Consider the following 23,880-nt stretch of genomic DNA (forward strand, 5'->3'; position numbering starts at 1 on the left):
AATGAGTTAACTTTCCATTCTGCCAGCCCTCTTCAAAGATGAAAGAGAACTCTCTGCATAAATTGCCTTATCTATAATTCACTGAAGTAAGCTGTGGAATGAACTCTGAAAGAAGCAGAACTCTCCCTTGGCTTGTATCATGGCTTCTAAGCAAACTTTACTTTTATTTCCACTCTATCTTTAAAATGAAATTAGTGACCTTAAAAGTTTGATGGATGTTAATGAGTGATGATGTTGAGTGGTTTGTTTGAAACTGAGTTATATGTTTTGAATTTTTATTTTTATTTTTTACTTTTACTCTTCAGAAGTGAACCCATGTCTAAAATCAGCCACATTATGAGTACGCATTTATTTAAGTAGCCTTGAACTGACTATGGACACAGCAGGTTATCTTTGAAGCTTAGCTTGCATACCTAGTACCAGCTGTGACCTGCAGAATCCAAAAGAGAATTTACAAGTTTAAATGAAATTTGAGAGGAAAATACGGATGTTATCAAAATAAATTTTGACACGCCAAATGCCATTTTCAAAAGTCTCTGTTTTTATATTTCATGGTTCATGCTGTTTCATTGTGTTTTGTGTATATATAGAGAGAATACTCTTTATAATGAAGCACTGCTTATTCTACTGAATAAGTGTCCCAGTTCCTTGTGATTTCACTGGCTTAATGCAAATCTGTATCTTGGTCTATCTGCTACTTCTAGGTCATTCATTGAGTAGAATTTGTGTATGTTTCAGTGAGAAGAAAGCAACCCAACAGCTATTTCCTATTCCCTTTAAAAGCTAAATAGACAAACCTTGGAAGGGACTTGAATAAATTCCAGTTAATGATATTATGCCCTTGATTTATTTCCAGTGATGATAGTTATTGTATAGTACCATTTCTCCATTGTATCAGATGCATATAACTTAGGAAATTGAGACGTATGTTTTGGGTGGTATAAAAATATGTTAAATAAAAATAATAAATAATTGTGGTTTTAACAATGTAGACTTACGGTACTGATGAACAAAAATAGGCCTGTGAAGAATGGATAAAAAGATGGTCTCTCCTACAAACAACAGCTTAACTAAATTATAATTATATAGGGGGGGTCATTTTAGTCTTGGGGAAAATGTCAGTGTACAACTACTGTTTCCCAAAGAGGGTCTTGTACTAGATCCATAGACCTCCGTGCCATGACACTAATGAAAGTGATTTGTGAATTTCCATCCAGTTCAGGTTTCAAACAGGAAACTGCAGTGTCCTTACCTAAAGTCCTATATACAAGTATGTAGGTCAAAGTTTTAAAGGTGGAATAAAATATGAGAACCTGCATCTGCAAACACTTTAATGTACCAATCATAACTTTGAAAAAAACACTTAGTCAATTGATTAATGTTCTTATCTCTGTTTTAATAATTGCTTGTGTTACACATAATGGGTGTGCTTCCTTTTATGCTCTGTTCTCAAGCTTCAGTCTTTCGGGTTGCTCCTGATCAGACTATAGTTAGAGGTTTCACCAGTGTAACACCAGACTATAGCCAGGGATTCACCAACTTCAGGGGTTAGACTGTATCACCAGCAGTGCTGGACTGTAGCTACGGACTTCGCCAACCACCCCAGTTAGACTATAGCCACAGCGTTCTTCAATGAGACATTAGGCTAGAAGTAATGACTAAGCTGATCCCAAACGACTGGTCTCAGTCCTCGTGCCTTGGGCTGTCGGATTTATCTACGCCCTTTGGGGAGGCTTGCCAAGTACCAAGAAAGGTTGCCTGCAGGACCTTGCCAGCTAGATGATTGGGCTAGAGCCACCACCTGGAGTGCTCAAAGGGTTTACTCCCTCTGGGGAGGTTTACCTACCTTTTTGCATTGTTCCTATCAGGTGTTAGGCTTGCTTCCTCTGGGGAGATTTATCTACCCAGCCCAATTCTTTGGAACTCCGCAATCTGGTATGTAGCAATACTAGAATTAGACAGGATCTTCCCAGTAGACCTGTGAGGAGACACAAGAAACCAAACCCAAGTTGTCTTTTGTAATTTTACTTGAGGAAATAGATTTGGTGAGGTATCCAAAAGGTCCTGGCAAACGAAGCTAATATAAAAAGGTAAAGTTGTGCCATTGAGTCAGTGTCAACTCCTGCAACCACAGAGTCATGTGGTTTTCTTTGGTATAGTACAGGAGTAGTTTACCATTGCCTTCTCCCGCACAGTATGAGATGATGCCTTTCAGCATCTTCCTATATTGCTTCTGCCTGATATAGGTGTTTCCCATAGTCTGGGAAACATACCAGTGGGGATTCGAACCAGCAACCTCTTGCTCCCTAGGCAAGTTACTTCCCCACTGCACCATTAGGTGGCTAAAGCTAATTTACCTAACTCTAGTAACCTGCTTGTATTAGGTGGCTAAAGCTAATTTACCTAACTCTAGTAACCTGCTTGTATTAGAGTTAGGTAAAGCTAACTCTAATACAGGCAGGTTACCTAGCAAGGGAAGGGAAAGGAGATAGGGAGCAGGTAATGTTTGTTACCAAGGTGCAGGGAAACCTTAAATGGCCAGTCCAAAGTTTCTCCCAGCAATTACAGAGAAGATGGGGTGCAGATGATGGGGTGCGGAGATGCTGCTGCATTGGAGAGGGAGAAAACGCATCTTCTGGACCTGCCCTCTGAAATTTGGTTCTGGGTTTTTCTGGTTTGATACTGTTCTTGGCCCTTGATTGCTGTTGGGGTCAGCCCTCACATCCAATTGCCAGCTGTCTGGGCTTGGGTCTTCAGATGTTCTTTAGATGTTCTCCTCTCCCCCTCTTATTCTGTCAGCATACACAGCCTCTTATATTCTGCAACTGAGACATTCAAAATAAGTTGTTTTCACTTTTTCTTAACTAAGTTTTCGGCTCTGGCGGCTATTCACTAATTGTTAAACAGTCATCTCTTTTCCTTTGGTCACAAAGTCTTTATCAGCCTTTCAAAATGGGGATTTGAGGAAAGAAGAGACAGGGTCAAGATTACAATTATGCTAAGTTGCTATATAGAATACATATGCCATGTGTCTTGAATGAAATACAGCAGTACATATATCCTAAGTACAAGGTTTCAGAATGTAAAAGCTCATTATTTCTTAGTCTGTGGATGAGGCTGATACATAAAGGTGGCTAACAAAATATCTGGGACCTTGCTAATCTAGCACTCTTGTCACAGTTCCACCCAGCAAGGCCATTTATAAATCTGTCAGCACGTTCCATGTCTGGTGCCCTTGGCATAGCTTCTGTAGCCACTGATATAGTAGTTCTGCTATTTTTGCCTTTGAAATGTATAGAAAAGAGCTGCAAGAGTGAAATGGTTAGCCAAGAAAATATAACAGGAGCAAGGGTTCAGTACAACAGAATGGCAGAATAGCCAGGAAGACTAGGGGTTCATATCATTTGGCTTGCGATCTGAAATAAATATCTACCAAAAGATCAACACCATAATTTCACCAGCACACACAGGATATGTGCACACAAGCATATTTAAAGAATATGCTTATGTGCTTTGTTAAATATGTAAGAAGGCTGGCATCTGCATTCTTAACATGTTTCACAGAAATAAGTTCAGTTGTAATGTATTAGAATCAGTATGTAATAAGGATGTGCAAAACATTTTGAAATGGAAATGTTTTGAATCAAAACAGGCCGTTTCGAGTGTTTGAGCTTGAAACAACATGCCCTTCAAATAAATGGCCTGTTTTGAGCGCAAAATAAACCAACCCTGTTTCAACTGAAATGTTTCAACATTTTGAGCGCCATTTTGGAAGCCAGTTTTTCCCTTGCTGATAGGTTTTCTGGCACAGGCTTCTGATTGGCTTGTACTCTCCTTGCTTCTTGGCTTGTTGTCATACAAATCAAGTATTGTCATGGGCAAATGTGCCTCCAATGGATGGATGGAAGGAGAAGGGAATAGGGAACACAAAGGGAGGGAATTTCAAAATGTATGGGAGTGGAAGGCAGAGAGAGCACATATGCCTCTCTTGAAAAGGATACATCCGGAGAAGAGGAAGGTAGGTTTGGTTTTGTGGTTTTCTTTTCTCAGCACCGAATATGATATGCTGAATTATTGCTGCTATAACTTGCATAACTTGCGTGCCTGCCTTCCTTGAGCTGTGGTTTGTTTTGTTTTTGAGATAATGTTGTGGTGAGAAATGGACAGTGGTCTGTGTGTGTCTGTGTGAGTTCCATCTCTGGCCTTGAGACTAACTTGTGCTTCACTCGCTGCTCTGGTGTTCTGCAATCTGCATTCATTACAAGGTGCATTCAGTCAAAAATGTGCCTGAAGTTGCTCTAGTTGAGCTTATGGCTCTGCTTGCTGCTAAGTAAGGGTGCTGCTGTGGCAGCTGTTGCAATGCTAGGAAGTAAGAAGTCATAACTGTGTGAGAGAGAGGAACTTGTGCCATGATGTTACTGCAGTGCAGGCACTGTGGGTCAGTGATTAAGTTTTGGCTGATGCTTCTCCTGTTTCATCAGTACTTTGTTAGTCAGGATGTCAGCCAGTGAAAGGACAAAAGTCTTAGGGCATTCGCGGAATCTATGATAACCAGGAGACAATATTCTTGGCCATATTCCTTCATAACAGACAAATACTAAAATAAAATAATTTTATCATGGATGCCTAATTGTTCCGAGGCTGTCACATTTTGGCACCAGTAATTTGGCTCATGTTTTACCATAATATTATAGTGGCACACATAGATAGTGTGGTATAAAAATGTTAACATAAGCATACTTATGATTCTTGCCTTGGTATTCTTATTCTGTGCTAGCAATGCTAACAATACTACATTTAGTTTAATGCCAAATATAAATATAATTGTGCCTATGTATTTCTTAAGAGAAACTGAAAATATTCAGTCTGTATCTTTTCTTTTGAGATCTTTAAAAAACCATTCAGGAATATGTAATTAGAACATCTGTGACAGATCTGTTCTTAACATATTTCGTATTGCAGAATCTAAAGAGATCTGGTGGTCTGTGGAACTTGCTTGTTAATTTTCTGATGAATGGGTAGTGAGGCCAAGAAGTGCACTCAGTACAGCATGTCTTCTGAAGATAGATGATCTCAAATAAATTCTATTCCCAATCAATTTTTGATTTGTTAGGTGTTAAACCACTTCTTTGTAAGGATAGTGTTTATAAGCCTTGTAATGAGACAGCCCTCTGAGACATTACCTCTTCTTTCTGTAATTTTGATAAATGGAACTCTAATTCATAAAGGATACAGTGATTGAAGGGCAACTTTCGGTCTCCCACACTTTCATTTAGATAAATGCTCAGTATATTGTGGCAAACTGAGGTATACTCGACTGAGTGATAAATTTAAAGGATAGCCGAGCCAAGAGCTTCTGTCAAAGCAGGGTAGCCCAGGTTGTTACATTTCTTTTAGATAAATGTATATTTAATATTGTAAAACAAAATTGATTTCAGAAAGATTTATCTAAACCATTGATCTGCATATTTGCCAGATTTACCGACATGTCTATTGCAATATACTTTTTTTGCAGATGCATTGTCAGATTGCTATAGCAAGATAACTACCTGCATTATTATGGGCTAGTAAAACCAGCTTAGAGTCCAGCCTTCTGATTTAAAGTTTTTTTCAGCCTTTATAATATCTTGAGCACACCTTTGTTCTCCATACAAACACAACCCGGTGCATGAAAAGTATTTAAAAGCCTGTTTTGACATTTATTTTTATTTAAAATTTGCATTTCTTAAGAGCAACAGTAAGTCATTGCTTGTATTTTCTTTTGAAATCTTTTAAAAACAATTCAGGAATATATAATTAGAACATCTGTGACAGATCTGATTTTATCAAAGTTTGTACCTTTGCAACGATTCCATTTATTTCTAAATGTGTACTGGAAGCTAAGATTGAGCAAAGCCCAAATAACATTTTACAATATTTTTAACATGTTTATAGGCACTGAAGAAGATGTAGTAAAGTCAAAGAAAACTTTCCGAAGTCAAGCCGTGGTCAATCAGAACGCTGAAACTGAGCTTATGCTAGAAGGGGATGATGATGCTGTTAGTCTGCTCCAAGAGAAGGAAATTGACAATCTTGCAGGTAAAAATCCTGTGTTTATTATTAGTTTAATGTAAATACATGATATGTAAAATTTGAACTGATTTTGAAAACAATTATCTGTCCGCTATACTGGCATTTATTTTAAGATTGGGGGGAGTAGTGTCATTATGGAAGCATTTACAAAGTTCAGCAATTATCTCATTTATCTCCAAACAGCTTCATAAAGTATAGTCAGTATCACTGGATTAATGTGATGACTCGCATCCAAATTCAATTTGCCACCTTTTGCATCACACTGGCATCCAGCACCAAAAACGAAAATGCTCTAGAGGATGGTTTATTGAAAATAAATTAGACATAGCAGAGGGTTTTACTGTGAAAAAAAGAAACAAAATATATGAAGTATTAACTAGCCTCCTTCAATGTGAAAATGTCTTTATGTACACAACCTTGTAATTTTTAAGATTGTTTTAAAAACATTCCCCACTGGAATCAGAAGAGCACCTGTTGAGATTTTGTATTAAGTGCACTCACAAAGAACAATTCCAAGTAATAACTAATAAATGAAATAGTTCCATGGTAAGATGCTGCATCTGAGTTATAACAGGTCACCCTGTTAAACTCTGTATTCTATTTCTCGGGCTAGATAAGAAAGGAAGGGAAACACATGCACTATAGGTCCTTGTTTCTCATAGGTTGTCTACAGATTCAGCTGGCCTTCCAAATATTTCCAACTGGTCTGCCCATTCTCTTTGATTTTGTCTCCCTCTCATAACACTGAATGCCCTTTTGTGTGTCTATACTGCTCCTGGGGGAAGCCAGCACTACAGCTCTGGATTCTGTGTCACTTAAATAATTCTGTAAGGTCATTCACACAATCAAAAACTGTGTTCTACCTGGGTTTGGGAGCCTTCTGTGCTCCCAATTTTTGGTTGTGTGGAAGCAAGTTAAGAGGAATACCTATGTAGAAGTGATTATGTGAAAGCAAGGTAGGAGGAAAAGCTACCCAGGTTTTCCTCCTACCTTGCTTCCACACAACCTAAAATTGGGAGCCCACAGGTAGAACACAGTTTTTGACTGTGTGAATGACCCCTGTGTGTATTACAGTATTACTGAACTTAGCTTGTCACGTGTTTACTCTTTATGATAATGAAAGAGGAAACTGTGTAACCAGTAATAAGAAATGTTGGGCATCTTCAGTGTAGGAGCTTGCCATGAATCTGAGGTTCTTTTCTTCTGACTATGTCTCATATTTAGCATATAATTATACCTTCTCCTTTTGAAGAAGGCTAGTCACTGTGAAAACATTCTGCCCTCCTACCATTTTTCTACATAGGAAAACAAAAAGAAATGTTATCCGCATCAGAGCATGGAGTAGAGCACCATGGCTCTCCAGCAGATGTTGAATTATGATGCCTATCAACCCAGCCACAATTTATTATGGATAGGGAATTGTAGTTCAGTAACAGCTGAATAGCCAAGGTTGTCTATCCCTCCATCAGCGCAAAAACTGTTGTGCTAACTAGTTGTGCAGTACTTGCAGTTGTGCAACAGTAGCACAACTGCAGCATACCCCATTTTTTTCAATGGGGATGTTGGCCCAAGAGCACTATTGCACAATTCTGCAGAACCCTTTTTTGGGGAGCAACTAAGCTAACTTCTTGACCTAGTGCAGATTTGCTCACTCTGTGAGTGGTTTATTACTCTGGATTTTAGACACTATTTTCCAGGTCTTCAGGATTGAACTGTCCCCAGTCTAAGCAACTATTGGTAGATAAACAATAGATAAATCAAAAGCTACATGTGTTCATAAATGTCACTTTAACCAGAGTTCAGTTCTAGCACATCAAACAGCACTAAAATAAATAGTTATATTGAAAAAAGAAATCTCTTTTCATTAAAGTAGTATGGTTGAGAAGATATCCCTCATCTCTCTGTCTTCTTTTACACATTCAGTAACACACTTTATTTCATGATTATTACTCTGGTCAATACTTCATTCTTCCAGTTAATCTAGAAGAGTTTTAGAACAATTCTTAGTGCCTCCCAGAGTGCAGTTGAATGAATTAAGCTGAAGATACTTGACAGTTGTTCAAGATCAAAAGGAAGCTTTCTGCCGTTCTGGTCATTTTAAAGGAATAACCTTTATGCCTATATATTTTATTGCAATCAGGTTTTAGTCTTTTCTCTCAAACTGAATTTTCATGCATGTACTGAAAAAGGCCATGCACAATGTGTGAAAGAAGTCACAAAAGTGACAGTATAAATGCTTAAGAATGTTCTGATACTTTAATATAGAATAACAGTGGAAACAATATTAGATTAACTGTCTTGCATAATATTTATTTAATTATCTGATTTGGGGTAAATGTCTATGCCATGGTTTATTTTAGGCAAATAAAGATTTGCTAGTTTATGGTTTATGAAGATGCATTATGAATATTTTGAACCAAAAAAGAAATAGATCATACACAACTGTCAAAGCTGCCGTCTGATCTGGCATCATGCAATATTCTGTTAGCCCAGAAAATATTGTGTAAAATTACATGGTTGTGCTTCTTGAAATTTGCAGTGGCAAAAATTACATATTGGGATTAATCAGTAGGGGTGTGTGTGTGTGTGTGTGTGTGTGTGTGTGTGTGTGTGTGTGTGTTAAGGAACTGCTAGGAGCATATAATTGTCTTCATAACCAATGCAAAATTTGCATATGTTGGTTTGGTTTCATTTCCCAAGAGATGAACTCAGTAATGACCCTGAGTCTGGGTGCCCAAACTGCCTTGATCTTAAGGGCATTTTAGGTCACTATCCTATTTCAGTTAATGTTCCCCAACAGCCATGGCATGACTCATATAAAAGGAATTGCCAAAGTTCTTAAGAGCTTCATGCAAAAAGGCCATACAGCTTCTTCTTAGGAACATAGGAAACTGCCATATACTGAGTCAGACCATTGGTCTATGTAGCTCAGTATTGTCTTCACAGACTGGCAGCAGGTTCTCCAAGGTTGCAGGCACCAATCTCTCTCAGCCCTATCTTGGAGAAGCCAGGGAGGGAACTTGAAACCTTCTGCTCTTCCCAGAGCGGCTCCACCCCCTGAGGGGAATATCTTGCAGTGCTCACACATCAAGTCTCCCATTCATATGCAACCAGGGCAGTCCCTGCTTAGCTATGGGGACAAGTCATGCTTGCTACCACAAGACCAGCTCTCCTCTCCAACTTCTTCTCTCGCCAACATTTCCTTCACATTTGTGTTGTTGAGATCTTCCATCTTACTCCTACCCACAAGCCAGTGGCAGCTGCTGGCACTTGGGATGGGGTGGACACTAGGCAGGGCAGGTGAAGGGTGTGGCCAGAGGTAGTAAGAGGTGAGGCCAATTGTGGGTGGTGTTGGAGGTGGAGCCAGTTGTGGGTGGCACTGGAGGCATAGCCAGGACTAGGCAGGTACCTTAGTAGTAACGAGCAAAGCCAACTAACTTTTGCTTTCCCCGCTTCCTCCTCCTGTGGAAAAAACAACAACAACAACACTGGGGCTGGGGAGTTGTAGTTTGAGAACCACTGCCATAAGCAAAAAGGAGCCTGCAAACACTAGATTTTTAGCATAATGTATTATATGAGGAACAAAGTGAAATCAATAAGCCACGTGTGACCACGTGTCAGCTGTAGGAGGCTGAGCCACATAATACCATAAGTTCCTTAGAAACCACCAAAGAAAAACATTTTGGTGATGCCTTAAACATCATGTTCCCTTTTGCCATGAAGTCAGCAAGCAGCACAAGGAAAATGATAATCAAAGAAGTCAATTTTTAATTTAAAACAGTTAAGATATTGTTGTAGAGTATTGGACTAAGGAGACCCAAGTTCAAATCCCCATTCAGCTATGAAACACACTGGGTTTCAGGGGCCATCACCTTTCTCTCAGTCTAACCTACCCCACAGGGCTATTGTGAGGATAAACATTAAAAAACAAAACAAAAACCATACACATCACTCAGGTTTCCTTGGATGGGAAGTTGGATATAAATCTAAATAGCTCATCAGCAGGCTCTGCTTGCTTGATCATGTACATATCATGTCACAAAAAAACAAAAGCCCAGAAATGCAGGTTTACCCAACATGTGCACCATCTCCTCTAATCTACTGTTAAAGGAACAAAAGGAGACATAACACCCACAGGGAAAAGGGGAAGCACAAGCAAGGTTGTGGGTCCCCAACACTCCTCTTCTTACACCACTCCCTGCCTGCCTTGGATGCCTGCCTCTCACCAGCCTCTCAGCCCCAATGGTGCAGCTAGGTTTTTGCAGCATCTAGTCTAGAATTCCAATATAGAAGTTTTATTTTAAAAAGGAAGAAGCAGCTATGTTGTTGGTAGTAGAGCAACTAAATTATTCTAGGGCACCCATAGATTTATTCTAGGGTGTCCACAACTATTCCCTACATCGAAGGAAGGAAGGAAGGAGAGGCAAGTGAAAGAAAGACAGGAGAGAGAAAATAAAATAATAGAAAGGAGGGAGGGAGGGAGGGAGGGAGGGAAAGAGAGAAAAAGATGGATGAGTAGAAGGAGGGAGTGAAGGAGGAAGAAAGGAAAGAAGGAGAAAAAGAAGAGAAAGACAAGTGGAAGGAGGGAAAGAGAGCAAGAGAAGAGGAAGGAAGGAGGGAGAGGGGAGAGGAGGAAAGAGAGACAGACAAGGGGAAAGAAGAAAAGAGCCAGCCCGCTAGCAAGCCCAGTGCAGCACAGTTTCCTTTTTGCAAAGCAAACTGCCTCATTTTGGCTGGCCAGCCTGCATACCATCCTCACCCCATCCTGTGGCGCTGGCCCAAGCCTGCCTGGGATGGATTCTCTTCTGGTGGTGGAGGCCCTTCGAACCCAGTCAGAGCAGAGTGCAAGGACTGACTGAGTACCCTGACCACACTCCATAGCCTCCACCTCAGCCTCCCTCCCTCCCTCCCATGCCAGCTGCACCAAGGCAACAGGCCAACAGAGCGAGCGCTCTGCACTCTTGCCAAACTGCTTCCACCTTGGCCTGCTGGCCAGCCCCCATCCCACTTCTCCCCCTGTGCTGCAGCACCAGCAAGGGCCCAAGCCTGCCTAGGAATCTGGGATGTGCTCTCTTTCTCCTGCTGGCTGGGGGCCTGCTGAACCCACCACATGGAGGCAAAGGCTGAGCACTCAACACGTGCTCCATCATGACGCATGAGATGTTTGCATTCAGAGAGAGGCAGCTGCATCACACATTCTCTGCTGCAGCACCTGCAGCCTGCACAGACCCCGGCTCCGAGGCAGCATTGCCCCCAGCATCAGCCAGCAGTAGCAGTTGAGGTGACTGCAGCACCTGTCTCACTGTTTTGTGAAATGAGTGAAATTCATGTTTTAAAGTTTTAAAGTTTTTTTAAAAAACCAAATAAACAAAGACCCAGAAACTCTTCCAGACCAGAGCACTTAGGAATCCCCTATCTCGAACTCCATCCCCCACTTCTGATTAGCACAAAATTAAATAAGCATCATTTTTAAAAAATATTTATTTATTTAACATATTTTTAAATCGTATTTTTATACCGCCCGAAACTTACGTCTCTGGGTGGTTTACAACGAAATAAAAACAGAAAGTAAAACATTAGTTAAAACAAAAACAAAAAGTTTAACACATTACAACAATTAAAAAACAGCATTAAAACCATTAAAATTAATTTTCATTGATGTTAATTAAATTAAGATCAATCATCAACCATGTTTTCACAGCACAGCACAAGAAGGAACACCAACACAACATGGTCTCTCTCATTCACATGGGGCTTCTTGTTCCCTTCTAGACCCATTCAAAAATTGATTGCCTGCAGGCGTTCCTGCTTGGTGGGCAAGTAAATCAGTCATAGCTAAACCTTTCTTAGGAGTCCCCACTGCCACAAGCTCCTCAAACCCCTCCAATGACCATCCTTTCTCCTCCCACTTCCTCCATTTCGCCCCCACCATTTTGCCGTGCTGGATCAGGCCCAAGGCCCGTCTAGTCCAGCATCCTGTTTCGCACAGTGGCCCACCAGATGCCGTTGGAAGCCACAGGCAGGAGTTGAGGGCATGCCCTCTCTCCTGCTGTGACTCTCCCACAACTGGTACTCAGAGGCATCCTGCCTTTGAGGCTGGAAGTGGCCTGTAGCCCTCTGACTAGTAGCCGATCATAGACCTTTCCTCCATGAAGTTATCCAAACCCCTCTTAAAGCCATCCAGGTTGTTGACTGTCACCAGATCTTGTGGCTCCCATTCCTTTCTCCCATTCCCTGTCTTCAGTTGTGATCCCTGGGTAGTGGCAATGTACTACTACTCAGTCCTGCAGTTTTTGCAGCTCTTGCTTCTGCCTCCCAGGCTCCCAACTTGCTATTTTGCATCTGGCACACGTAATGGGAAAGGCCAAACTTCTAGGGTCCATGTACACTGTGGGCTTTCTGGTCACTTTCAGGGATCCCAGTTTGACTACTTTTTATGCAGAACTAAAGTACATAGGAATGTTTGCCTTTACTTTAAAGAGTTAGGATTTCAGCCACACATATTCCTATTACAGTTAAATGGTCTTTAGAATCTGATAAATGTTTTTAAGTTTTTAAGAGCAGCAGTGTAGCTGGCTAATGAAGTATGGTCAGTTTTTAAAAGAACTTTTGTTTGTCATTGTCTTGTTTCATAATGATAAAAGTTTCACAATTTTCTATTTCAGTTATAGCACCTAAATTTCTTCCCAGACTGTTCATTTCACGAGGCAAGTGGCAGTTTTGTATATCTAAAACTGTGAATCAGCAGTATCTCAGCTGACACAATTGTAGCAAATTGATCATTATTAACTCTTCGGTGTTAGTCATTTTATTTATTTATTTGTTTGTTTTATTAATGAATTTAACAAAATTATATACGATTGTCATTAAATTTTTAACAATAATAGTACTAACTTGTACATATTGAGGATGTGTTCCCCCACCCCACCCCATGATAAAAGTGTGCTTCTAATGTGCAATGGGCCTTTACTGGTAGATTGTATTGAGATAATAATAAGCATAAAGGCTTTTTGTTGATTTTCATATTGGGTTAAAGATTCACTAAATAACGAGTAACATCTGTGATAAATGTGGTGACCAGTGTACTACCACAAAAGATATCTCTAAAGAACAGAGGTGTGCTCCCAGTCCCTGCAGCAGATTCAGAAGTATCTATCAAGGCAATCCATAGAACATATGGGAACTTATAAGAATAGCCCTGCTGGATCAGGCCCAAGGCTTATCTAGTCCTGTTTCACACAGTGGGCCATCAGATGCCTTTGAGAAGCCCACAGCAAGAGGTGAGGGCATGCACTCTCTCTTGCTGTTGCTCCCCTGCAGCTGGCATTTATAGGCAACTTATCTCTGAGACTGGAGGTATCTATTAGGGATGTGCAAAAAATTTTGGGCACAGATCGATCTGTGCCCGAAATGAGCAATTTCGGGTGATTCGGGGCCGAACTGAATCACCCCCGATGTCCCCCGATATTTTTCGGGGCCGGGCCGAATCACCCAAATTTCGGGGCCGAAAAATTCGGGTGATTTGGCTCATGGCCGATTTTGGGGGATTTTTTGAAGTTTTAGTGACTTTGGGGAAGTTCGGGGGCATAGAATGTGATCTGGGCAAAAAGAGTGGGGTGGGGTGGTAGTGCCTAGTGGGTGCAGGCTACCACCCCAATTTCAGGGGGATTGGGCAAAGGGGTGATTTTTGGGGAATTTCTGAATTTTTTGTGTCTTTGGGGCAGAAAGTGGGGCTGGGGCAGAAGAGTGGGGTGGGGTGGTAGTGCCTAATTGGTGGAGGCTACCACCCCAATTTCAGGGGGATTGGGCAGAGGGTTGATTTTTTGGGAATTTTTGAAGTTTTTGTGTCTTTGGGGCAGATTGGGGGCAGAAAGTGGATCTGCCCCAAAAGAGTGGGGTGGGCTGGTAGATAGTGCCTAATGGGTGGAGGCTACCACCCGTCCCCAATTTCAGAGTGATTGGCCAGAGGGCTGGATTTTGTTGATTTTCTGAGGTTCTTCTTCATAAAGTGCTTTGTGGTAGATTGATTCATTCATCATATTCATAGTAAATGCAAGTGTGAAAAAGTGAAAGTGGGATCATGAGAGTTCTTTAATTGAAAAAAATCTCATTTGCTTTCATTGAATGAGAATTCACACCTCAGAAAATAAGGGAATAACATCCCTTCAGAAAAACTTCTGAGGTGTGAATTCTCATTCAATGATAGCAAATGAGATTTTTTTCAATTAAAGAACTCTCATGACCCCACTTTCACTTTTTCACACTTGCATTTACTATGAATATGATGAATGAATCAATCTACCACAAAGCACTTTATGAAGAAGAACCTCAGAAAATCAACAAAATCCAGCCCTCTGGCCAATCACTCTGACCACTGAGAGAAATACTGTTTCCACTGAACCCCAAACACTAAGCACATTTACTGCTGGAATATCCATTGTACAAAAGGCCAGTTGGTGAGCCTGAGAGGTAGCACCTTGCCCAAGACTGCAACCTGTGTTCAAGGCAAAGCAGTGGCGTCTGGATGCCAAACACCAACCACCCTGAATCACTACTACTTTGAAAAATGTATGACCGTCCTTGTTTGCCTCAGTTCTGTGAATTCATCTCCTCCCCCAACTTCCCATGCATACAAAGAAAATTCAGGCAGTTTCGCAAAGCACTGCCATAGACATTACTTCTTCACACAGTTGGTACTTCCCCTAGGAATTCACTGCCACAAGGTGTGGTGATGGCCAATGATTTAAGATGCTTTATTTTTAAAAAGGCTTAGGTAAGTTCCTGGAGATTTGGAGGTTGGTATAGCACAAGCACCCATATATAGCACCCATAATAGCTAAATGGAACCTCCATATTGAGAGGCAATATACTTCTAAATACCAGATGCTGAGGCAAACAGAAAAAACCTAGCCCCTCCATAGTTCCTCTGAGCTTCCAGAGGAATCTGTATGGCCCAGGTCCTGAACATTCATTCCTCCCTGATAAATTTTTCTTTCAGCTTCACCCTACCTCCATCACCCCAAATTGCTGTTTTCCTAATCACCAGCCCTGGCTCCCCCAGTGGTCTTTAACCCATGCAATTTGTTCTCCCATTTTTTTCATTCTGCTCAGATTCAAATGCCAGGAGTAGATCTCCCATTCATTCGTCTCCTGTGCCATCTTAATGAATCTGTACAATATTATGTTTCTTATATGGATCAGATTTTGGAAGGGGCAGGAGGTGGACTATTTTGAGGAGCAGTTGGCATATTTTTGAAGGGGTTTGTGGGGGTTTTAGGAGCAGCAGTGGTGGTGGTCTATTTTTCGCCTCTCCTCTCCTCTCCTCTCCTCTCCTCTCCTCTCTATACCTCCTGACTCCAAAGGCTCACAAAAATAAATACAATAAAGACAAAATAAAACAAACTCTTAAAACAACAATGTAAAACAATTTTAAAACATTCAAAGATTACTAAAAGTCACACTAAAAATGTGTCTTAAGGGTTCTTTTAAAGGCTGGTAAAGATGTTAAACCATGGATGTCTATAGGGAGCACATTCCACAGCCCCGGAGCGACTATAGAGAAGGCCCACTCCTGAGTCGCCGCCAGATGAGCTGGCAGCATCTGGAGATGGATCTCCCTTGATGACCTTAATGTGTCTCCCTGATAACTCAGTAACTTTGTTGAGAGTGCTGGAGCATTTCTTGGAGGCTGCCTTAAAACATACACACATGCCACTGGAATTATGCTTTGTCAAAACGTCATTCCAGGGGCCATTCTGGATTTTTTTTTTAAAGTGCAGCTACCAAGGTGCAGTCATGGAGAACAGCTACTACCCTGTTCTTAAAGCTAATAAAACCTCCACCACCGCTTCCAATGTGAGCTTCCTTTTATCTCCCAGGACTTTTTTTTTTTAATCCTCCAAATCAAAATGCCCTCCAGTTTGCTGCCTGTGAATGAATTGATGTATGGGCAGTGTGAGGTGGTGGTGGATTTTGGAACAACCCTATGGACAGTTTTGTTCAGTAAGCAGCCATCCACCAGTTCTCTGCTTCGACCACTCATCCCTTCTCAATGGTGCCACAGTACAGGTGCTGTGCCGATGCCAATGTAGCATTTAAGTAACGTTCTGTAGGGTCAAGCAAGCAGTGCATCCTTTCTCTGCTCTTACATTGGCACATCCTTTGAACTTCAAAAAAGAAATCTGGGTTTTGAAAAATAAAATTGTGCCAGTCACACAAATAGATGTTGATCTTTAAGCATTTTTCCCATTTCCAAAGCTGCAAGTGAGTGTGCTGTGCAAACTAAGTAAGCAGAAGCTGCAGTTGGCTCTGCAGCTGAACAGAGGCTCCTTCTCAAAGCAATTCTAAAACTCTAGAGCCAGCGTGGTGTAGTGGCTAGAGTGCTGGACTAGGACTGGGGAGACCCGAGTTCAAATCCCCATTCAGCCATGAAACTAGCTGGGTGACTCTGGGCCAGTCACTTCTCTCTCAGGCAGAGGCGTATCTAGGGAAAATAGCGCCTAGGGCAAGCACTGAAATTGCGCTCCCTGTCCAAACATCTGGCACTCATCTTTCAGATAACTTTACAATAATATCAGCTGAAAAATATAAGTCAAGCTCGTTAATCTTTTAATCTTTCAAAAAATATTTAGCAGTGGATGTAGCCAGACCAAAAAATGCTGGAAAACTACGAATTTCAGTATGCTGGGGCTCATGAAATACCCAAATACTATGTGGAGGTATACTTGGAAAACTAAGCAGAAGTGCCTGTCTAATTCTCTACTATGCATTGTAGCATAGCTATTACGTAATTTTTTAAAATAAATGGAGAATTTGACTTTTCCCAGATACTCTGAAAATAATTAAAGAATATGCAGAGTAAACTGTGTCACTACTTGGAATATATTCTAGAAAGACAGTTAAAATGAAAGAAAGAGAGCAAGAAACTCCCAGTGGGCCTTAATACTAAGGATTTCACACTGATTCAAAGACAAACTCACCATTAATAGCCATATTATTAAGACATCACATTTAACTCACTTATCACAAGAAGCAAAGTAAGAGCAAATGAATACAATCCTAGCTCATAAGCTTCAGCTCAGTATTCACAAGCCCTGATTCTCTGTACTTAGTGCCAAACTAAATATGTGTACAGTGACTTATATTATATTCTTTTTTTAAAAAAAATTACCTGTAGCCCTTCAGGGGGGGCTTCCTAAAGGCCATGTGTGGGGGTCTGCAAATGTTCCCCCTCCCCCCACTGGCCTCAAGGGCTTTGCAGGGACCATTTGAGTATCTGCGGTGGCTGTTTTTAAAAATAATTTTTTTTAAAAAAATGGCCGCTGATAACAAAATGGCCACCGCACATGCTCAAATGGCCTCTGCAAGGCCTGGCATGGCCTAGGGCCTCACAGAGGCCATTTGAGCATGCACGGTGGCCATTTTGTTTTCAGCAGCCATTTTTAATTTTTTTAATTTTTAAGACTAGCACCCCCCTTCAAGTGGCACCCGGGGCACGTGCCCTGCCTGCCCCACCCTAGATACTCCCATGCTCTCAGCCTAACCTACTTCACAAGGTTGTTGTGAGGAGAAACCTAAGTATGTAGTACACTGCTCTGGGCTCCTTGGAGGAAGAGCGGGATATAAAATGTAAAATAAATAAATAAAATGGTTCACATTTTTTAAAAAAACAATGCTTTTCAAAATCTATCCTTTAATTGACTGTGAGCTAGGTCTTTCCTTTCCTAGGTCAAGGAAAGTTTACTACTGAAATGTGTCCTGGTTTTTTTTAAATTATTATTATTTTAAGTAAAAAGGTTTGGCAACCATTAGTTTGGAAGATATCCTGCTATGGAAAGTTTCCATTTGTATATCAACCCTAAAAACCTTGTGAATGCAACAACAAAACTGTGGCTTTTCTGTTTCAATCTAGTATTGCTCAGGGTAGCATGGTGTGATGTGCACTCCTCCCAGCTTGCAATGATAGTACTTAAGCTGACAGGTTCTTCCAATACTATGGAGCTCCCTCCTTTCTTCCTGACTACCAGCTCCAAGGCAAGGAGGAAGCTGCAATAATAGCTCATTACACTAGTGTGATAATTGCCCATCCTGATAGTACATGGAGAACTGTGGAGAGAGCAGGAGATATGTGACTACTCCCAAATAATTTTAAAAGTGACTTAAATGTCAATATAGTAATATGATTTTTCTCTCTCTCTAAGGATTTCCATACCTCTCTGTCCCTTGGACACAGGACAGGATTTTGCAATCGTAGCAACTTAAATTTAAGAATCAAAGAACTCTATATTTAAAAATGTAGAGTCACACTGGGGTTTTCCTGAATCCTCTATAGCCTCTTGCACCTCCTTAAAAGGCACTTCTGAGGTTCTTGAGGGGACTCTTCAAGATTACATGTGCTGTGGCATGGGGCTAACATGGCAGCCCCATGTGGTAAAATTGGTGGAAATCAGCTTGTTCATGGAAGTGGTGGCCTTTGGGTGCAAGCCAAAGAATGAACAATAAATCACAAAAATTCACCATGGACAACATCCAGACCTTTGGCAGAATGGTGCTCTGTCGGTGGAAGCTCCTTCCAGAAGCAGAAGGAGCTTCCAGCAATGCTGCACTGCTCCCCCAAAGGTTTGGATGTGGCCAAATGTAAAATAGTTTAACAAATATCAGCTAGCTTATAATTTCAGCCTCTCTCTCCTCCCCAATTAAGACAGCTCCTCCTGTTGACAGCCAGTCAAGATGAGAAATTTCTGCAAGCTGATAAATTTCAGAGAACATGCAATTTTATAACTGTGAGACACAACCTCTTAGAATACCTTGCTACATGCACTTTGCTATCTAGACTGTGCATGGACAACATAGTCAGGAGTGGATTCTTGATTGCTTGCAGAGATAGTGACAAAGATAGGTGGAGGCTCTTTCTAGCATGTAAAGCCCAAACTCAATAATATCAAAATATATGTATTTCAGACATACAGTTGCAGATATGAAGAGCTCACATTTGTGTATATCACTGCTTTTTCCTTTTAAAATATGTGTTAGGAGGAAAGAATGGGATCTCTCTTTTATACAGTCTAACTTCATGTGATGGGCAAATGGACACAAAATAGGCACTCTAGTACTTTCCAGAAGGAAACTTTTGGAGAAGAAAAGCAGTATAGGAGAGTGTTTCGCCTTTTCCCCTCATTCAGTTTTTCCCATTCATATCCTTCCAAAAGGGTTGAAAATCTGCATTTGGTGGGGGAAATGCACATTTTGAGCTCTGCAGAAGAAAAGAAAACTGCTTCTTCACTCTCAATTTTTATCTTCCAAAGCCGCTTTTCCTTTTTAAATGGTTGATATTCTCAAATGTTTGCTATCACGTGTGATTAGCCCTTCAATGTAAATGGGAAAAGTAACCATTTGTACACCTGTGTCTCTTTCTTGTCTGAGATGATTTGTATGTATTTGAATGTTGGTATCATACTAGCATTCAGATACAAATAATTAGTTAGAAATGTTCCCTAGATGTAGAAACTGCAACAGAAGTGAATGGGAAGGCAGATCTAGAAGGGAATACCTTGTAAAATATAGTGGAAAGAACGGAGAGACAAATGACTGGTACTTTCCACTAAAAGTTTTTCAGGTACAGAGTCAGACTGAAATCCTGTGCACATGTACCCAGGAGTAAGCCTCACTGAACATAATGGGATTTGCTTTTAAGTAAAATATACGTGATTCTGTTCTCAGCCTCTGAAGATGGAAACACAGATAATACTTTTGTCCAGTATTTTTTTCTTTTTCATGTTATATTTCAGATAGATAGACAGACAGACAGAACAAAAGTATAGGTGCCAATTGTATTAAACTGCAAATATTAGCATTTATGTCACATTTTTACTTTATATAACCCCAAGTAGTTTAGCCTGTGACCCTTCTATTTATGCAAACACTGTTTTATTATATGATTAAAACTAAATGGTAGTCCAGAACAATGTGGGATGTATCAGGAGAATAGTTTTAGGATGACAAAGTGTTCATACCTTGGTGTTCTTTCTCCCAGGGCAGTAGAAAACAGGGGTTTGACAGTAAAAGTGATCCCTAGGAAGTGCCATGCCAATCCTGGCAAGCAAATGGATAGTTGTACACACTTTCCCCAAGTACTTCATATCAGGGTGGCTCTTCCAACTCCTATTTGAACCACTTCATAGATTACTTAGGAGCCACGTTCATGCTTTCTGTTTATAGTAGGAAGTATTGTTGGAACCTCTATGCCACATAAAGTATGAACCAGCTCTTTAAAAACTGCAGGAGGGAATTTTGTTGGTCTGGGGACAGTCCTCATCCTCAAATTCCAAGTTCATCTGCTGAACATAATAGTGGAGAGTGTATGTCCAAATACCCCACAGTGAATTTTATTTCCATGCTTTAGGCTGGCTAGAGCTTAATTTATCCCCAAACAGTAGTGAAGCCGCACCAGTTTAAAATGAAAAGAGAAGCCGACAGTATATAGGACAATCAGTAATCTCTACCAATATCTATATCTGTAGATAGATGTAGTAAATTCTACTATGGATAATCTGCAGAAGATCACTGCTTACTACCATACAGCACGTGAAATGGGCTTTCAAATATACCAGCACATTTAGGACTGCTTCATGTAACAACAGCACCTTAGCTCCATCTGCAGTCCCACAGGCAGTCATGAGTGTAAGCTGTAAAACCTGGATCCAGATTTGATTGACAAGCAAACTGCTGTTTTCTGCCCCAGCCTTAGCTCATCTATCCTCACTTACCAAATGTTTTTAATAAGTATATGGTTTTTTTAATTCATTTCTAATGGCTATACAGAGTGCACAGCCAAAGCAAAACATTGAGGACAAAGGAACAAATCTAGAATCTTTTAGCAAATTCTGTATCTAAAACCATCCCAATCTCTGTGCCAGATGCAGATGATTAAAAGTAGTCTTGGCCATTGCTGATACATGATCACCTGGCATCAGATGAGAGGGGCTTTTAACTTTGTCCACAACCATGTTAAATCCATGTGAACTGTTAGATTTTAGCACAGTTCAAAAGCATTGTTCAGACTTTATCTTCACTAGAGAGCAAGAACCCACATTTTTCACAATGTCGTGGGGAGAAACCATAGTGTATGTTCACTCTGCAGGATGGTTTAAGTTGTTTTAATAGACAAATCATTGAGTTTGCTGTAGGAAAGAAATCCTCACAGTTGACTAAAAGAAGCACAACTCAGTAGATGTCCTGGAGTATATGTTCCAACTTTTTCAGTAAGATAAGTATATACAGGGGAAATGTTTCCTCTGTAAACATGGAGAAAACGCATAAATAAGAAAAATAAAATGCTCCTGGATTTACATATGAGTTATTCTTGAAACTGGGGCTACCCGTATGCCATTTGGTAGACTTTGTCATATCAGGTTAAGCAGTATTTTTGTACATTTTAAAGATCATTGTATCACTGATTTCAATTTTTAATTGTTGTTCATCATTTTATTATTAAAGCATATTATTTTTTACTTATAATACTAGTGGCAAGAACTGGGCTGCTGGTATTGTTTATTTCTTGCTTTGGCAAAGGCGAATGAAAAGAAGTTCTTGAAGTCCTACATTTCAACCATTATGCAAAGGGTCAAATATATTTAATATTCTATTTTACAGTCTTGACAGTATGGTAACTTGGTAAAACCATTAAATACCCTTTATTTTACACTTAAGAACAAAAAGGGAATTTTTGGCATATACATTCTTAATTTCTGTGGCAGGTATTTTATAAATGTTACTTTACAGTTAGCTAACTTTAACGTTCGCAAATGTTACCTCATTTCTGTAGTGGACATTTTTCTTTAAATTATACTGTGGCTCAGTTGACATGGCAAGAGGGTACTCAAGATCATTAAGTAGTTTATGGACTGCAATCATATAAGGCGTTCATATTTGATCATGTAAAATAGCCATAGTTTTACAACCTGCACTGAACACTAGTCATCTCCTTTTACTTTTAGAATATGACAGAATTCCAAAAAATTCTCCTGCTTTAAGTTCAAGTTTAACAGTAGTAAAAATAAAAGAGGATAATCCAATTCTTCTTGGACATGGAAAAAAATTTATAAGCTCAATAGAGCCCTATTTTCCCCATCTGCGTGTTCACAAAAAATGCAAAGAGATGTTAGTGGGGATGGAGCTCTGTGCATATTTTCTACATCTCATTGAGCCCTCACTTCCCCCCACCTCAAACAAGTTACTGATGCACGGGAGTATGAGGGACCTGTGCTAAGCACATGGCAGGGAGGATGCTGAATGGACACTGAAAGCACACATTCCATTGTAATGCACACCCATGTGCATGTGTAAGTGAAGGAAACAGGAAATGCAGCTCTGAGCCTATAGCAATATTTTCTGTATAGATGCTGCACCTGTAGTGGACTGGATTCTATTCTGGGTGGCTACATATTGCAGAATATGCTAAAGCTACTGAGACTTTGGTACATGCTCACCAACACCATCTTTTCGTTCTCACCTTTCTAATTACTGCACTTCACAATAACACCAGTAAAGAATCTTTCTGGTTATGTGTAAATTTACATTCTCAAAATTACTTAGAACTTCCTTGAGAATCCAATCCTATTGCTTCAAGTTAAGTGTGCTTGGAAGGGTTTAGAACACCATCTTCAGTAGGTATCCCATCTGAAAATGGTACATCATTTCTAAAATGGCATTTGGGGAAAATTATCCTCTTTTTAAAAATAGGATTTTTGAATTTTAATTGTTCTAATTGTATGATTTTAACACATTTTAATATGGTAATTTGGGAAAATATGTACCATTTCAGAGGTACTGTGTTGTTGAAGGGATTTATATTTTTTCCTAATTTCTCATGTTTTAGAGTTAATAAATACTTTGGAAATTGTAGTGTTCTTCAGAAACTACCTTCTATGCTGTCTTACTTTTGTTGTATTTCAGTTAAACCTGCTATCAGATTCTTAGTTTAACTTATTAAAGTTATTTTAGCTATTCATTGTTTTATTGTCTTATATTGATTTTTATATAGCAGTTGGTCAAATTTTAAAACTGACAAAACTGTTATGGTGGATTAAAAAGTGTAAAACACTAAAAAAAAAAAGTTTGAAAAGTTCAATAGTAAGAGCATCTAGAAATCCCATATTTCAGTGCAAAAATTTTGTTTGCTTTTTAATGTTCTGAAAACTTCCACTCAGGATGTAAAAGTTCCAGCAGCTATATAAAGCTGTGTTAATCATCTAGCATCAAAAGGGGAGTGACCCAGCAAGCACTGCTCCTGTGCCATCTCCATTTCCATTCAGGGGGACTTGAGCGATTGGACCCCAAGTCCACTGTCTTATTGAAGTCTGGTAAATACTATGAGTTGTAGGATTCACCCAGCAGTAGGATTTTGGTCTTCTCAGGAGCGATTTTTTAAAATAAAAATTTCCCATAAATAATAAAACTGTATGTTGTCAGTTGTATTGTAAATTCCAATACTACTACTACTACTACTACTACTGATTCTGATTCTGATTCTTCTTCTTCTTCTTCTTCCTGGTGAGAAAAGTTTAAATTTGAATACTGTTCAGATCCTTACAAGTGGGAATTTATTTGAAAGGCTCAACCCTGGAGCTGAAATGCCAGTGGCTGTTTCTTTTGTCGATCTGTTGGTTGTTTGGAGGGCAATAACTCCCAACAGGTCAGTGGGACTTCTGCCCCGAACTGCAGCCTTAGTTTAGTACACTGCATTGGGAAATGCTCACCGGGGTTGAATGGGGCTTGCGCTGGAGACTTTCCCTCTGCATTATGCTCTTA

The 23,880-nt window shown here is 40.1% G+C and overlaps 1 protein-coding gene across 11 annotated transcripts in view; it reads left to right on the top strand.

The window, feature by feature from the left end:
• The window catches only part of NBEA (neurobeachin), a 670,094-nt gene that overhangs the window by 393,921 nt on the left and 252,293 nt on the right, over positions 1-23,880 (top strand). For 6 of the 11 annotated variants that reach the window (XM_053311836.1, XM_053311837.1, XM_053311835.1 and 3 more), the window contains 2 exons: positions 5,935-6,078; positions 12,738-12,779. In XM_053311836.1, the coding sequence (XP_053167811.1) occupies positions 5,935-6,078; positions 12,738-12,779 (186 nt within the window). The remainder of the gene's footprint in view (positions 1-5,934; positions 6,079-12,737; positions 12,780-23,880) is intronic. The other 5 variants (XM_053311840.1, XM_053311839.1, XM_053311842.1 and 2 more) reach the window with 1 other exon arrangement.

The sequence above is a fragment of the Hemicordylus capensis genome, chromosome 3 (assembly GCF_027244095.1).
Source record: "Hemicordylus capensis ecotype Gifberg chromosome 3, rHemCap1.1.pri, whole genome shotgun sequence".
Taxonomy (NCBI): Eukaryota; Metazoa; Chordata; class Lepidosauria; order Squamata; family Cordylidae; genus Hemicordylus; species Hemicordylus capensis.